This window comes from Brienomyrus brachyistius, chromosome 6 (genome assembly GCF_023856365.1).
Source record: "Brienomyrus brachyistius isolate T26 chromosome 6, BBRACH_0.4, whole genome shotgun sequence".
In the NCBI taxonomy this organism is placed as follows: Eukaryota; Metazoa; Chordata; class Actinopteri; order Osteoglossiformes; family Mormyridae; genus Brienomyrus; species Brienomyrus brachyistius.
Window position 1 is genome coordinate 8,076,992 of NC_064538.1, and position 18,528 is coordinate 8,095,519.

The 18,528-nt window shown below is 42.2% G+C and overlaps 1 protein-coding gene across 1 annotated transcript; it reads left to right on the top strand.

The window, feature by feature from the left end:
• The first annotated feature begins 5,383 nt into the window (after window positions 1–5,383).
• dhh (desert hedgehog signaling molecule) lies at window positions 5,384–12,035 on the top strand. The gene is made up of 3 exons (XM_049018109.1): window positions 5,384–6,521; window positions 9,558–9,819; window positions 10,512–12,035. Exons 1-3 carry the CDS (start codon window positions 6,210–6,212, stop codon window positions 11,366–11,368), a joined length of 1,431 nt encoding a protein of 476 aa, XP_048874066.1. The 5' UTR covers window positions 5,384–6,209; the 3' UTR covers window positions 11,369–12,035.
• Window positions 12,036–18,528: the final 6,493 nt, after the last annotated feature.

Here is an 18,528-nt window from a genome sequence, read left to right on the forward strand (position 1 = left end):
AGCGAGCCGGCAGGGAAGGCACTGCTGCCCAGACCCACGCGTTAGGCCCACTCAGATGCCACTGTCCCACAAACACAATCAGCAGGGAGTCGGCCACTCGCTTTCTCTCCTTCTCTTCCGCTCTCCGTCCTCCTTCCCTGCCTATTGTACATTTCCTCTCCCCCCTTTTTCTTCCCGAAATCCCGTTCCGATTAATTTCTCGGTCTTGATTTTGTTTGTGTTTCTTGTCTTGTTTGGTTTCGCTGGATGCCTTAATTGAATGATATATTTTCTTCTTCTTCTTGTTTTGTTTTCTGTTGGCTTCCCTCGGCCGGTAGGGAGGATGCATGCATGTTCCCGGAAAACTATGTACCAAGAGCTGGTTGTTCCTGTGTCTAATAGGCAAACTTATGCTCACACCCTCCTCTTCATTTCCTGAGCCGCTTTTTCAGTGTGCGGTTAAGCGAAGACAGACAGTCATGCAGAACAGCAGACCTGCGTGGTGTGAACGGGACAGTCCCAAGGAACATTTCTTCCAGAATTGATAAGCATTAATAAACATTGTCTCCGATTTGCTTCTGCCGTCTGATAATTCTGAGCTCTCCTGGATATTATCTTTTTGGACTAAATTCAGGAGGGGGAAACGTTTATTTTGAGCCCCCATTTTATAAAGAATTACATGAACAGCATACAACCAAAATGTCACGCATCAGAACTACACAGTCACTTCGAGAGCTGACCTCAAGCAAGGATCTGAGATACTGTCAAATCTGTCTTTGAAACCCTAGTTATCCATACAGAGAGGTTCATGTACAGAGGCTAATGTACAGCATTTAGTCATTTAAATGTACTTTTACACAAAATAACTGCTATGTATAATCCTCTTCCAACATTCTTTTTAAAACTGAAGTCCATCTTAGAAAGACTGTGAAGTTAACAGGATATATAAAGGTACATTTATCTGAAAATCTAAACATAGCATATCACTTGTAATCTGGTCTCCATCTATCCATCCACCTAACAGCTTGTCCTGCATAGGGTCAAGGAGGGGCCTGGAGCCTATCCCAGGCAGCACAGGGAACCAGGTTGTGATACATTCTTGATGGAACGTCAGGCCATCGCATGGCAGCAAACGCACACAGTCATACGCTACCGTCAGCTTAGCGATGCTAATTAGCATAACTGCATATCTTTTGGGCCGTTCGACAAAACCTCAACCAATGTAAAAGTCAAACCCTGAACACTGAAGGTGTGAGGCAACCATGCTATCCATTAACAAAGTGTTCTAGCTAGATGTCCATCCATCCATACATCTGTCCATCCATTTTTCCTATGCAGAGTTGCTGAACTAGCAAGATTTCTATAAAGAACATGATTTCTCAACCTGACACATTCCACTAGTGAATTACTCTGGGCTGACTGCTGAAGAGACTGCATTGGTAGACCTTAGGATTAAAAGATGGGAATTAAATACCAGAAATGCAATATTATGCTAATATTAGACTAAGAGGCCTCTTTTAACAGTAAATGAAAATTATACGACATCATTCCTAATGAATTGTCTTGTTAAACAGCTGAATGGCATTTACTAATTGGTTACTAATTTTGTTTGAGAGATGTAAGCCAGAGTCAAATTTAGATACATTTTCATGCATTTGGTGCCTTCTGCCACGCCGAAATAACCATGTTGAAAAAATGTAACACGTGCATTAAACTCCCTAGTAATATCACATGAAGTCCAAGTAGAAATCTGTGACTGACTAAACATATCATTGCTTTAGCTGAAATTGTTTAATACTCTGATTGGCTAAATTATGGACAAAAGAGCTGATATATACTGAGATCGTTTATGCAGTGATGTCATTCCATTACTCTCCTATATTCTTGCCACACGAGTTCCTTTAGTCAGCCTTATATGTGAAGGTACTGAATGGGTATTGAGACCTGTAGGGCATGTGGAGTGGAGAATCCTAGCAGGACCCATATAGCTAGTCATAGAGCTATTTCCACAGATACGAGAGAATGGCAGACAGGCAGCCTGTAACGGGATGAGATAGCCTATCTTTATTGTCAAAACACAAGAATGAAGGGAGGAAAAAGACGCAGATTAGCTTTCCTGACAGGCGGCCGTTTGAAGCGTGTGCCAAAGTGCATTAGGAGTTATTATTCCCGCCGTTAACTGCCGGCAAATGCAGCGGCACTCGCAGGAAAAGGCGAGACTTTCTTTTTAATCAACTGATAAGGGGTCACGCTGTCCGCCCGGCCTGGTTCGGCCCCCGCCCTTCTCGCACAGCCATGGCTCACTCGCGCGTGATTTGTGTACGTGGGCCGGGCGGCAGCCCTGCTCCCGAGGGGAGCAATGCCTGAGTCCTAACGAAGAAGCCCTCACTTTCACCAAATGGCCCCCACAATATGATAAAAACCTGTTATTTTGATGTGGGGACCATTTATCAGGTCTCCACAATGATCTGTGAATACAATCAAAAAGATAAAAATGCCGGTTAAGGCTGTCATGTTGAGATTGGAATTTTCCCTGTAGAAATGTATGGAGAGTCCTCAGAGTGTGTGTGTGTGTGTAATAGGCTCATCTGTGATGAAGGTAACTGGCTAAACCTGGTTTATTTCAGAGGAGTCTACACTTTACGGCAGAAGGTACTGTGCTTTTTCCCCCGTTTCTACATTTGACCTCTGACCTCCCCACTTCAGGACAGGAAAATCCCACCCTGGTTAGCTATTGTCCGGCCTCTCGCGAGCCTACTCACAGATACATCATAGACAAATATGACACTGCCACACGACAGAGGGCCCCCTAAACACAGGCGGGATATAGTCCTATCTTCTCAAGCAGCACGAGACCTGGCGGCTGCTGTAAGAGATCTGTGACCTTTCGGGACCCAGTCAGCAGCTCCGACGCAAGTATTTCTCGAGGGTTTCGGAAGGGGAAAGTAAGAGTGGGGATTACGTCCTCGCTGTCGAAGGTCTCCCAGCAGAACGGAACGCTCAGACGCTCCTGCACGGCTGCCACCACCCTATATCTTCCTGCATTGATAACGATGTGAGGGACAGTAGAATGGCCGGTGGGGGGGGGGGGGTTCTTGGCTCTCTTTTTTAATCATCGCCCCCCCGGCCCTGCCTCCTTTTTGCCCATGCTGTCAGGAAGCCAGACTTGCCTGCTCAGCTACTGCAGGTCAGCAAACATTGTGCCGAATGCATCAGCCTTGTGCCTGAGGCCATTCAATGTCAGGCCGTCGCGTCCCAGAACACACTGCTGCCTGCTGCCGCCTTCACACTCCACGCCGAGCATCAACACGTCGTCAAAGGCTACAGGTATATAGGATGGATTGTGATGGGTGAATTTTCAAAGACAGGTTTATAATGTCTGAGTGAGTAATTCTGAGCCCAGGTGTTAGCCCCGGCTTTTTGGTCTCAGCGAAATATTGGGCAGGCGGAGGATGTGTGTGGGGGGGGCAGAGCAACTCAGGCAGGAAAGATCTCGTTTTCTGTGCTGTGGCTGTGCAGGAAGCCAAGCTATTCAAAACGTCATACTCCCATCCTGAAGTGGGGGAGTGACGGCCGTTACGGGGGGAGTTTGAGGCAGGGCGAGGAAGGGGTTTGGGGGGGGGAGTCATATATATATATATAAAAAGTAATAATATCTGCATGGAATCAATTTCAAACACACACTATTTTGTTTCCTTCCGCTCATTTGAATGTCTAATGTGGCCACTCTTAGGATTCCCCTTCTGAGGAAAAGCACATCATTGCTTCTGATTGTGCTAATGAAATGTTTCTCTTTCTGATTGAGTTTCTGCCTTTGATTCTGTGATTATTTAGAATATCTTCCATTTTGTGTACTTGAGTCCACCCTTTACCTTCCTCTGTGTCTGGATTGAGGCAGGAATGTCATTCCTCCTCTAAGCATTTTGGGATTTTTTTTTCTTTTCGAAACTCGGTTCCGGGTTTGTGCTGGAAAAGTGACCTGATGTTCCATCTTGTTTCCTAACACTTCTGTTCTATTTCAGTATGATTCGAATGAACCTAATAAAGTTCTATTTTCCTTACCTTTACTAGAAGATTGTTGGTGGTTCATCATGCAGTGGAGGAAATGCATCATTCCTAAATGCACAGGCAATTCTCTGCCTATTTATGAGAGCTTCAGACCCCTGAAAAAATTATTATAAATTCATTTAGCAATTTTGTCCTGTATTTCTTTGGGTCTGAACCCAGCCTAAGGGTGACATCCTAGAATCATCCCAGCCTGGACACTCAGTCAAATATAATAATAATATATCATAATCTATAGATTACATTGATTCATATGTATGTTGTAGATTTCTCATTTTCCTCCACAATATGCTGTTGGCTCCTTGCATGTCATGCTTTGGGTTGGGTATTGAGTTCATGAATGCTCCTATAAGTGCTTTTGGTGCATCCAAATCCTATTGAACGCGTATTAACGGAAGGTCAAAAGTCCTATAGTAACCCATAACTGGACTTCATGGTTAAATATAGATGCCTTATAGATGTCATTAAAAATATAAAATCATCTGATTAAATGTGTTTTCAGGCAGCACCGTTGCTATTTTGTGTGTCAGCGTGTGTATCTGTCTGATATATGGTAATTTCCTGCAAAGTGCACAGTCAATGACCTCCCTGATACATCTTGTCGTCTTCCCCTCCCCCAAGTTGATGTATTTTTACATAAAATTATCTGCGCTGTCAGATTCCATTGAAAAGACAGATAGTTTTTCATCTGTGCTTTTCCTTTACTCTATCTCTTCCTCGTGCCATCATTTTTCGGCTTTCTCCAACTTTTAATTGCAGTCTATTGTTCTGCCGTGTTTAAAAATATTACATGGCTGCAGTTCTCTAGGGTGTTTCCACAGCAAGGGGAGGTCAGGGGCTGCGTGTCACCGAGAGTCCTCTGATCCAGAGAGGAGGAAAACGAGGTCCATTCTAATGTCAATGTCTGTGTCAGGGCTGCGTGGTCCAAAGCAGGAAACTGTCGCGAGGATCCATGGTCCAAAGTCACAGGCCCTCACCTTTAATCCATGCTATTAATACACTACAATAGCAATAGCACAATAAAGCGACAGATTCTATCCTGGGTGGTAGGGAAAATTCTAGAAAATTATATTCCTCTTATTATTAATAATAATAATGATAATAAAGATAAGTTTGATAGTTCCAGTTATTCTTCACCTACGACATACAATGCAAAAATAACTTTGTTGTATTTGAGGAAGTAAATGGAAAAAAGCACGTTGCTGAATGGCGATATATATCTAGAATATACATTACCTAATTAAATAGAAAAAAAAAGAAAAAAGAAAAAAAACCGCCGGATTGGAGTCTACTGAAGGAGGCGTGTGCGAGACCGTGGGTTTGGGGAAGCGCAGGAAGGGAGGGCGATCTCCTCCTGGCGCTATTAAGACCCAATGGCTGGAGGAGTGCGGTCAGCAGCGCACGGAGTCTTTGCAAGAGGCAGGAGTCGGCAGGAGCCCCGACACCACGAAGGACGCTGCAGGGAATCCGAGGGACGGAGTAATGGGATGATAATGGTTTTAGGACGAAGGGGAGATATACGGGGGCAGTAACTCGCAGAAATGCAATAGTGAAAATAGCCGACAGGATTGTGCCGCGCAAGTACCGAGAAATGAGGCTGGCTGCCGGCTGACAGCGACGCACCTGTTACCCCTTCGGTGCCGCAGGAGGATGAATCGCATCAGCGATGATACGGCTTGAGAAACTGAGTCAGAAGTGACTTTCAGACTAATCGACATTAATATGCGAAGCTACTTTTTAATGTCTGGCTGCATGACATTTATTTATTCACTGTTATGGACATATAAACGGGGGGAACTTTTCGAAGGAAATTCAATTATAACTGTGGTTGCTGTACATTAGACATATAAAGTAATTGCGAAGTGTACAAACCGGTATATTCGGTTACGAGAACTAGTTTAGATTGATCTACCTCCTGGCGAACAGGCAGAGCAAATATAAATATATTAACAAAAAATAAAGTTCTTTGGAGAATCGAATAGCAGAAGAGCATATTGTGTATTATATCGTATTTTGCGCTGATCCAAAAATATTAGTCGTTTTCATAGAGAAGACGTGAATTGCACAGTCGCTCGGCTGAATTCAGATGGCAGCAGGTGCCCGCGGTAGGTTTGGGAAAGCAGGCCGGAAGGGTCGCTGATCCGTAGGCACAACTACTTGCGCCAATGTCGCTATCTAAGTGGCGAAGCTTGGCACGGCTCAGCCTACTGTCACTATGCACCTGGACGTGGCTGTTCGCCCAGGGATGCGGGCCGGGCCCAGGCGGGGGTGTTCGTCCCAGGCCGCGCAAACTGACCCCCATGCCTTATAAGCAATTTGTTCCAAATTTCTCTGAGACTAACCTGGGAGCCAGTGGAAGGGCAGAAGGAAAGATCACACGCAATTCTGAGCGCTTCAATGAACTGGTGTGTAACTACAACCCTGACATCATATTCAAAGATGAAGAAAACACTAAAGCAGATCGATTCATGACCAAGGTAAGGAGAGATTGACGACTCTTCTGATGGTTTATTCTGGACATTTTAAAGCGTCTCGATGAACTTTCCCTCTTATCATTAATTATAACATTATGAAAACATGATGAAACATAATGTCCGCTAATCTGTAAACTGCCAGCTTCTCATAGTTCGATTTTTGCATCATTGGAAAAACAGCTATTCATTCTTAAACATTAACACTGGAGCCTGAATCATCAGGTTGTTCATTGACCCAAAAGGAAATTATGCGAAAATACGCTTGTCTGTCATATTTACTTACTTTATTAAATATTAAATACATCAAACGTTCATTTGCTCTGCCTATGTAAAGCCCCATTTTGGCTCTCTGAAGGTATTTCATGGTAACGTGGCACCATTAATTTGATATATTTTTCTTCTGTTTAGTTATTAATTCACCAGGGAAGTAGGCGGCAGGCCTTTCATATCACTCTCAAATATCCCCCTGTGCAGTCACCCACCCTCCAATTATGTCCTTTCTTCACATCGAGCCTCTTTCTCTGGTTTTCCCCATGGAGGAGATGACATTGGGTCAGTGCTGGGTGACGGGTTAGGCCACAGCCATGCTCGCTGCCCCAAAGCACCCTGTGCTTCACAGACACCACGATTCACCACCTTATTTTCAGTCACCTTATTTTATCATTATTTTTTGCTCTTTGGGAGGTAAACACGTTACTGCGTACCTTTAAACCCTTGTAGATGCTGGCACCTCCTGCACTTTGAACAGCCAAGTCGTTTCATTTCATGCTCATTCTCGGGGGGTCAAATACCCTCCATAACTAGCAATGTCTCTTTTAATCATTAACAAGAAAATCTGTCGGGATGTGAGTTGTGGTGCCACTAAAGTAGGTCTTATAACTGTGGCTTTACTTGGCCGACCTGCAGGGTGACAGCAAGGAAGTTGGGAGGAGAAGCCGACTGTCTGCTTGTACCACTCTTGGTGATCCATGAGGTCTCTCTGCCAGTTTTTTTCCACCTCAGGACCAGCACAATCTTATTTATCAGCCACCTTAGTGGACTGTGACGCTGAATTGCACAAGCTTGTGAAATCTCTACCCCGGCCGGGATGAATGGTGTGATTTTTAGCATGTAAAGCTGTGGATCCAGAGCAAAGTGATTGCTTTTAATCCACGGCGGTTTCTCACTCATGGTTTAAAGGGACCTGCATTGTGGCTGTAGCTTCATATGAATTATGCTCTGCTGGAGGTGACCATTCCAAGCTAATTCCTAGCCAATTCTAAATGTAGGAGGCAGCCTGAATGGTCATCACTATCAGCTTATACAAGCTATTTATTTAACAGATATGTTTTTTTTTATGACAGAGAGGGTATAAGTTGTGTGTTCGATCCATGGCGGAGGTTAAAAAGGTATTATGGAATGCTTGTTGGGTTTTAGGCAAAACATGAAGGTATTCATTATGAGAAGGTCTTCCTTTAGCTGAATTTTCACATGAATGGACATTTATAAGCCAACCCAGACCACAGGGAAATGACACCGAGAAATACAGTGTATGTTATGTAATGTTGTGTACACAGTTTATCGTCTGCTGAGAGTGCTGTCTGTTGTTTGTTCCTACCCTGGCTGCTTGCATATGTAAGTATCCGTGTATAAGCAGTTGCCCTGCTGCTGCCCAGTGCACACTTGGGTGTGTGTATGTGCGCTCATGCCCTCTCCTCTGCCCAGCTTTCAAAGGGGTCCTTTGTGCATCTTTTAGAGGCTCTTCGGGGTCGCCTGTCCGAAATTCCCGCCTGCTGAAGTAATGGCACCGTCGGAATAGCCTCTATTGTAGTTGTGACAATGAAACGCCTCTCTGCTGTACAGTGCGAGAAAAATGTCCCTTCAGTTTGTTTTCTGTCTCTCCGTCCTCCTTTCTCACTCTTGCTGTCACATTCGCCTCTGCTTGCCCGGACATTCCGCCCTCAGCCCTCTCGCTTAGCCTGAACCTTTGCCACTCTCCTGGCCCCTGCTCTCTCTCAAGCTCCCTCCTTATTCTGCTGCCTGTGTTTAATTGTGGCAAATACCTCTTATGTACCCTCCGGGTCCACAGTCCACAGGAAACTGCATTCTGTCCATCTGGAGGCGTATCGCTAACTGTGCACGGAGGCTAGCGGAGAGAGACACACCTTAGTTTTTGTTTCAACCAAAAGCTTTCATTTGTGAGGATCATTAACTAAGGATACAGTAGAGGAGGCCCACAGGCCCAGAAAATGCCCTCTGCCAGAGGGTTGTAAGCTTTCAACATAAAGGCACAGTCGCGTCTGAAATTTGAGAGGTGGCGCCTTTTAAGTTAAGGCAATCAGGCACTGTACCTGGTGACAATGGAAAATAAAGGCATTTCTAGCCAAAGCACTCCCATAGACACACCTACAAGAAAATATACAAGCCTCAATTGAGGAAAACAGAAGAAAAAAAATGGAGAACTGCTTTGAATGTTCTTTCGTACTGCAGGGACGACAAAGGGGTGCTTGAAAGGTGGCTGTGGTGGCTTTGTTCTTAAGTCCTGATTGTACGAGGAAGGAGGGGTGGAGGGGAACTTTTCCAGTACCAAAGTTACAGAGAAATATGCCAGCTGATGTCACACATGCGAGGCCCAGGCCAGCAGAAGTACAATCGAGAGCGAGCGACAAAGGTGGAATCCTGTTTGGCATGAGTTTCATTCCAGTCATCCAGAGATAGGGACTTAAATCAAATATCGTATAAATAAACTCACAGGGGAGTAGCGAACAAATCACAGTATGCATTACTGAATAACATCAAATGTTATACAATACTGTCCTTTACGCACATAAGCGCTGGTGTAGACGTTTGGGTATACAGGTGTCTACCGTTAGTAGGATTGACAATAGCTATTCATAGGATAATTGTAACTTCTGGGAACAAATAAGTTCTACTTCCTTTAATTACCCTGCTCCAAGTAGTGTATAGAGTGTGAATGAAATACTCTTTAGTATTGTTGTTCACATCCTGTCTTTTGAAGTGTCATTCAATTAAATGATACGTGATTCCTCTGTCCGACAGCGCTGCAAAGATTGCCTGAATGTGCTGGCCATCGCAGTGATGAACCAGTGGCCAGGGCTTCGCTTGCGGGTCACAGAAGCTTGGGACGAAGACGGCCACCACCCGCCCAACTCCTTACACTATGAGGGTCGAGCCGTGGACATCACAACCTCCGACCGCGACCCCAACAAGTACGGACTGCTGGCCCAGCTGGCAGTGGAGGCCGGCTTCGACTGGGTGCACTACGAGTCCAAGTCACATGTGCACTGCTCCGTAAAGGCAGGTGAGAGACTGAGTCTGCTGATGACGGTCACCTGACACATTCCACAGTCAAGTGGAAAAACGACGTGACCCCTCTCCACTCTGTGCTGACAAAAAAAAAATCCTAGCGATTAAAAAAAAAATCCATCATGTTTAATGGCGTATGTGTGCAGATAAAGTCTTAAATATGCAGCATCAGGACCTGGTGGAGTAGCAGAGGTCAGAGGCCATAAGGATATGGACAAGTAACTATGTGGAGAAGCAAGAGAAGAACGGAGAAAAACTTAGAAAACTTTCCTTAAAAAATAGTTGCATACGAAATCATTTCTTGCTTTGCGTGACCCATTCACATTGTAGCTATTGAGCAGGTTAGGCAGCTGTCATCCTGAAGTGTCAGTATCCAGCAGGTTTTCCATCCTACCTGCTCTGATGAACCACACCTGAAATTAGGCAGATAGAAACTCATCAGGTAGGATAGAGAACCTGCTGGATACCAGCACTCCAGGTTTAGGGTCACCTACCTACATGTTATAAACCATCTTCCTGTGATTTTGTTTACGTATTGAAATGTCATCCATACATACAAAGAAGTCTGCGGAAATACAGAATGATGGAGAACTCAATCAAAGTGATGATTCTTTGTTTTCCTCGTTTCCCATATGTCCCCTCTCCTTATCCCCCCCCCCCCCCCCCCCCCCCCCCACACACACGCAGATCACTCAGTGACAGTGGAGAAAGGGGGCTGTTTCCCAGGCTGGATGCAGGTGGATGTGATGGGTGGAGGAAGGAAAGTTCTGTCTACCCTTCAGCCAGGAGACAAGGTGCTGGCCCTATCTGGATTGGGCCAGGTGGTGTTTAGCCAAGTTTTGCTCTTCTTACACCATGACTCTGAGAGCAGAGTCCAGTTCTTAGTTCTGAACACAGAGCATGGTCAGAGGCTCACACTGACCTCTTCCCACCTCATCTTTATTGCCCCGAATGGCACCCTCCACCCAAGAGAGTACCAGGCCCAGTTTGCGAGCAGGGCAAAGGAAGGGCATTACGTTCTTATCCAGGGGGAGGGTGGAGGAGTGAAACCGTCCCGGATCATCTCAATATCTGTGGAGGAAGGAAGGGGGGTTTATGCACCTTTGACAGAACATGGCACCCTTTTTGTGGAAGGGATCCTGGCCTCCAGCTATGCAGCCATTGATGACCACAAGCTGGCCCACTGGGCCTTTGTGCCACTGAGGCTCCTGCTCTCTCTCACCGAGCTCGTGAAGGTGAGGAGCATCGTAGGAGGGAACATGATAACCGCCAACCAAGATTCCTCTGAGAACTTCACCCATTGTCACTCTCATCAGAGTCTCAACAAAATTGTGGGCAACCAAGCCTTCAGCAGCCCCCCTGAACATTGGACATGGAACAGTCCAGATAGCCTGAGCAATCAGGTCGTACCTTTTACCGAGGGTATTCACGAGGCTACCTGCGATAACAGTGTCTCACGCAAGGGATGGAAAGTCCACTGGTATGCAAGAGTACTTCACTTTTTGGCCCGTATTATTCTGAATCCAGAGAAGTTTCACCCATAGGGATTCAGGATATCCGCAGCTGTTTGTCTTTCATTGGCTTGCTCAAATATAGTCTACAACCAGTGCTTCCAAGGATCACCTTCTGTTGATTGCTCATGGTCCTTCTCTGTCAAAGCCAGTATACAGACAGAACCTACATACAATTATGCATATTTATCTTCTCACTATGCTCCTGCTTGTTTTTATAATTCTGTACCATATTTACATTTGCGAATTCCAGTGCAAAACTTACAACAGTAGGCCCTGTAAGGGACGCTGATGGTTAAGTCTGTGTAGCCAGTCTCAGTACATGACACTGGAGACAATGATAATGTACTTTTCACGTGTTCTTGGATTTATGGTCCACATGCCCGTTGTTAAATCACTTGTGCATTTCCAGAAGCTTCCACTTTCTACATTAAATACCAGCAAATTGTTTCAGTAGCATAATCATTATTTCATACTTGTGTTTATCTGAAATTAAGAACTAAAAGGGAAAGATATAATTTGTAAAATCAGCATTTTTATTATAAAATGAAAATGGGCTAGAACCAACAAAAACTTTATTTTTTTACCTTGGAATCATAATATATAAATATATCTATTTTAATTATTCAGCTTAATGATGGTCTCACATATTTGTAATATCAGTGTTTTTTAAATGTCATTAAAACAAATAATAGTTTAATTAATTTGTAAAAAGACCTGTTTTTTCCCCTCTACGAATGACAAGCAGTGATACTTTTGATTGTGGGGGGGGGGCACACTGGTATAAAACTAATATTTTATGTTAAATGTGAGGGGGGCACGTCCCCCTCAGATTTAATGGTGGCGATGCCCATGCTCTCATATTCAGTGCTGCGTGTGACTACAATATCAGCTTGATGTTTGTACAACAGACACTGTATATGCAACAATTTAATTCACAGGCTAAGAAAGACTTGACTTGTGTATCTTGAAGGTCAATCACATCGCTTGCTACATTATTCATATTCCAGTTGTTAAATACAAGAACTTCACTGTAGCAATAAAGTGGAATCTTCTTCTGCTTTGAATTATATCAGAATGCCCCTATCAGATATTACTATACAGTCAAGGCCTGTTCAAGGACAGTTCTAACATTTTGTCCCAGGCTGTGTTCGTATGAATCTGTCAGCTTTTTCATCTTTTTGATGGAATAACAGTTACGCCATTTGGTGTAACCTTTCAGTAGTTACACCGTTAGCTGTTGTGCTTTAGCACTTTTCAATACAGTTTTCAATAATCACCCCTTGGCCACGACACACATCTGCCAAGTACACGGCGTATGATTTGGGCTATCTGAAAACATGCACCATCATTGGAACAACGAGGGTTAAACTCTCGGAGAACAAAGCAGAAAAGTCAGTAGTTAATGAGAAGCCAAGACATGCCCCAGTGTTTCCCATGCTACGCCGTCATTCCCGCGTTATCTCAGACTTGCTCTCTTGCTCACCATTGCTATTCCTCCCTCATGCAGCCTAACCTTGTATACCTTCTACTCAAGAATGACAGTGAATGAGACTGTTAAACGGACACACCTACAAAAAAAAAAATAATAAACAGATAGACCAATGTTTCTGTGCATGTTTAAGAAACTTAAGATTTTAAATTTACATGTTTCATAAGCTTCATGTTGTGGGGTGTGTGCGTACGTCTGTGTGTGTGTGTGTATGTTTATATTTATATTACAATGTAATAAAAACCTGTTATTTTGATGTTTTGAGGACCATTTTTCAGGTCCCTGCAAAGATCTGTAAATGCAATCAAAAAACTAAAAATATCAAAAGTATTTTGTTTAGTTACTTATGGGTAAGGTTAGGACTGGGTAAGGGTTAAAGTTGTCATTGTTGGGATTAGAGTTTTCCCCAAGGAAATCAATGGAGAGTCCCCACAAAGATGTAAATACAAACCCGTGTGTGTGTGAGTGTTGTGTTGTGCTTGCGTACATTACACCATCCTCTAACAAACCAATACGTTGGACTGCACACCTACGTTTAGGGTGATACCAGAAGTCTACTACTACACATAGATGTGTTTGGATCACAAATATCCAAATGCTAATCGAGTTATAACCTACATAATAAAACGGGGAGCATACAGAAGTATATCAAAGTCTGCACACTGCTCTTTTGCTGATACTAAGAAATAATTCTAAAAAAGTAGATGCCCATCTAAATATTGAAATAATTTGAAAATCTTTAACTTGCTAAGAGTAAACTGGGTTTCGTTTAAATCTACTGTAGAACTATAAACGACACGCCAGTAAGCATCTACCGCCCTCTAGCGCCAAGTCACAATTAAAGTTTAAATTCAAGTATCTATCTGGTACATTTTGGTTTAGCACACAGTACTCCTCTTAGCTGATGTAGCGCCCTAGGCCAGTGAAATGGCAAGTCAGCGCCTACTCAGAAGTTGGCGCCGTAGGCGGCCGCCTATAGATTTACCGACCATGTTACTACACCATCACAAATTACTGACATGTACATTCGCCGTTATGTCAACGTGGGGGGTATAATCCGGGTTTGATCCATTTTTTTTTAATTCGATGAGAATTGACTCAGATAGGATATAACGCTTATGACTGTTTTGTGAACAATTTTTTGCTTGCCAAACACAATAGCAGTGAATTCGACAGTTTGGGACAGGTTATGTGACTCGAACAAATATAGAGAGTAAAAAAATTAAGCATTTTTTTGAAGTTTACAGTGTTTCATTTGCGGCACAGATGAATTGCTTTTGTGATACAAAACACAAGAGATTTTATGATATGACATTTAAGATTAAATGTAGTAAAATACTCTAACAAATGTTTATAGATGAGACAGCATTTTAATAAACAGCTGCAGCCTTGTTCTCCAAAATTATTAAAGGACACAAGTAGAAATGACTTGCTGCGAAGATTAACATTAAAAATAAAATTAGGACCATGGATCGGAATGTCAGACTACCAGATCTCCGTCCACAAAATACAAATACAGAAGTATATCAAAGTCTGCACACTGCTCTTTTGCTATATTCTAAAATAATAAATGCAAAACGTTAAAAAAAAGTACGTCTATGAACATTGTTCAATCATATTTGAATATTTACTGACTAAGAAATACTGAATATATGCAAGAGGCCTATTAATTAAAATAGTAACACTATTCTGTATCACAGGATGCTGCGGTTTTAAGCCGTTTCCTTCTAAGAGTAAACACAGCGCTCCACCCCCTTCTGAAATATGTGCAGCAGGGCGCTTTCTGACGTTCCGTAGTGTGGCAGCATTGACTTGCGTTTCTCTTAATTTCAGTTTTCCCCATTCATATTCTATACCGTGCGTAGGCTACGACGCGAGGTGATGAATAGTCCAGGATGGCGCGCCAAACCATCGGAAAAGTGCTTTTTCTCTAAATACTCAGAAATCACAAGGTACACGGGTTAGGCTGTACGACGTTCTCTGCGTTTCTATGGCTTCTGTTAACTCTGATATCGCGAACTGCGTTATCATGAAACAATAACAGAGGCTGTTCTCTTTATTGTGTGCATTTTTACATATAGTACTCACGTAACACATATCGTCTGGGGTAGCCTGATCAGTTTGCAATACGATGCAGGTGCTTTGGCTCGGCAGAGAACTGCAGACGTGCAGTTTTGTTGAACACCCATCATACTTTGTGACGGTTATTAATTAAACCAGGTGTGGACAATTTCGGGGCTTTGCAGGGCAGTGGTTATGTGGTTTCTGTTCCTGTCCTGCTGTTAACCCCTTTTGAGTTGTTGTCTGGATGGGAATTCATTATGAATTCATATTTTTCCTTTTCACACTCTGGACATTTCCTAACAAAGACTGAGCATGACTCCTGTAAGACTTTGTTGAACATCATCAAGTGATTACCAAACCTCCATCCGTCTACCCATCTTCCAAAACTGCTAACCTAACAGGGTAACAGTGCTTTAACAAAACCTGCATGTTCATTCAGCCAGCAGGTTATCAAGGCTGATTAATGAATACCACAGCAAAGATGAAAATGCCATATTAATTGGGCCTTCAGTTACCTCCCCCTAAGGTTAAATTCCTCAAAGTCCTAAGTTGTTCAATTTGTAGTGAGTCACTGGTCTGCCATCAGTGACTTAGAAATCATTAAAAAACAATAAGTAAAAAAATGCATTATTATGCCCTACAAGGGAAAACATTTAGTCAAATGCAAATGAAATGAAATATATTTTTGATTTCAGTTTGCTATTTGGTTATAGTCAAGACATATACATGTATATGTCTTACTCTTTATATAATTTCTCATGCTTTTCATAATATCCCTTCGCAATATGGTTCTTGACTTCAAAGCAGAAATCCAGACAGTAAAATGAAACTCCCCGAATTTCACCAACAAATCGTAGATATAAGAACCATAGAACTTTTGCAGATGTGTATCAGGTAAGATACGTGTGAACGTTTCTAATTCAAAAAGTTAATCTAATTCCAATAAGACATGGCATGTATGCAGACATTGTTTCCTACTTTATTGGAATGTGCACTATTTCGAACAGAATGTTTACGCTTTTTTATTATCATTAATGTTGCATCAAATTTAGGATTTTCATAGGAAACCTGTGCGTAACTGTGTTATTTTCAGTCACCTGATTTCTTAATGTGTATTGTGTTGGATTTGCCGTCATCGTTCATATTACAGTATTTAGTAGCCCTACGTTTTACTACTGCTATTCAAGATCTAGGGTAAGACATGTATTTTAAAACACACTTATCAACCGTTAAGGCAACATAGACGTAGTTTTAACCGAACTCCACGGTGATGTTTATATAGATGATACATAATCGATTGGAAACGTTGAAACTGATAGAAACACTTTAGTAATGCTACAAATGTCATTGTGTAATCACACACACACACGCGCACAGTCAAGCAATAGCAATCTGGCGCTTCAAATTATTATATTTCGTTTAAGTGTTTTATCTCATTGAACCAACAATGTACTTTTTTTTCGTTTAGTATAAATTATGATGTTTGACTTCTTGGAGATGAACGAAAATTCTGTATCATCGCTGAAACTAAGCTCTGTGTGTCAAAGTCGATTGCAATGATTTACCCTGCGCGGAGTGATATATCAAAAACATAGAGGCGTTATTACGTCCTAATACGCGAACCAGCAACCTCCCAGAATTTAATATTGTAATTGGTTTCTCAGATATAATGGTGTGATTTAATTGGTCGCCGCTAAAACAAGACTGAGAGCTTAAGTGTCATGACAGTTCTGAGCCGACAGCTAGTTGCCATTAATCGACGAAGTAAAATCTATAAGACGGAAAAGGTGTATATATTTAGACCGCTTAATGCCTTCGACAGTTATTCTAGGTTTTGTCCTTTTGTGTGTTGTTTAAAGCGGTTCAACCTCGATGTCACATATGCGTATCAGTTACAGTATGTTATATTCAATGATTTTAATCCAGAACGCCTCAAATAACTTCGACTTTATACGTTGTAATTCTATCTTCTAATCTATTCTCATACTTTGTAAAAAAAATAAAAAACGCTCCAGCTGCCCCTCCTTTTTTCTCGTCGTTCCGGTTTTGGTGAATACTGCACGTCATCGATTTCTGCAAGAACAGCAAATCAAAAGTGTCTCGCGGCGACATGCGTTATTACTATCAGGATTAATACAGACATAATTAAATCATCATTTAGTTCTAATCGATGTGGAGACACTTAATCTTGAGTAGCAATTCCTATCAAAGCTTTCAGTAAAGAAAGGTTCTTGGCAGGTAAACGTTACTTCATGACTTGTCATTCTCCTGTGGAGCAAACGCCAATTCCCTATAAGTACCAATTGTATAACACCGGAACATGCACAGGCTAAAACAGTAACGTTGCCCAGCTATAATGCTACTTGGAAAAAAAAACATAAAAAAAAATGCATTTAAGACAGATGTTATGCATACATGGCCAAGCAAGACAAGCGAATATCCAAAGGTAGCTAATTTTTAAAGACGTTGAAAACATTCTCGATTACGCAGGAGATTATTGTCCATACCAACAACCACTGTCCTTTGGTTTTCTCCAAATGCAGAACCGTCCAGATATAGGAAAAGGGTGAACGACGAGTCATCAGACATTATTTCTTTTTCCCCAGTTGCTCATAAGTCCAGGTTTTGTGCTCCTCTCACCAGAAAAGCCTCTTTGTGCGTTGGCTTTGGATAAGAATGATTTCTAGCTTTGTGAAGCTTTCAGCGTACAGAGGTGATGATTCAGTTCAGTAGCGGTTTTGGCCCGTATTTTGTGATGTTTAGCAAGAGTCCTAGCTGTTATTCCAACTGGATGTCACAATCCCTGTTCCTTTAAGCGAAGTTTGTCCATGTTTAGGATACACTGCCAAGATTTCCACTTAAGGCATTAAATAATTCAGCAGTATTTATGATCGATGCCTTAAAATGTTATCTAGCAAAATTCTGATTTTAAGATCTGAAAATCAGATTTGATGCTTAAAATTAGCATTCAGCTTAATATGACTAACTTTTGTAGCCTCGTTTATAATTCTCATTAAGTTGCTTCAACATCGATTTTCATGTGGGGTTTACGTTATTCTATCCACCCCCTGTAGGTATACTATACATTAACCAACTTAATGTCAGCTAATGTCATATTTTGATTTCAACCATTTGCTTGTGGGCTCCCATTATTGAAATGTTCATGTACTCTCAAGATAAAAGCAAACCTAATTATGCAATGGTTTATGAGAACTACTTGTTAGTCCCAAGTTCGAAAAGGTGTGACAACTAAGTTACAGTTTTTTATACATTTATCTGAACATTCTTCATGCTTTTTTAAAATTATACTTTATCACGGTTCTATTTATCTCCAGTGTCAGGGTTTATTCCGTTTAAAGTCTCTCTGCCTCAATACCCGACCTAACCAATGTGGCGCCCTAGGCGAGCATCACTTGCTAGCCAATTTCACTTTGCCTACAGGATTGACAAGACCTGCTTATCGTTTTACCGGCATAGTACCTACCCCATTCATCCCTCCCCCAACATATATACACACGCACAAACGTTTCACTGTGCAGTGGCCAGGAAAAGATTGCAAACCTCACTGCATACTGTAAACGAATGTCTAAATCGCTGTGCTATTTTATTTATTAAATTAGTCCCTTTTTTATTAGAA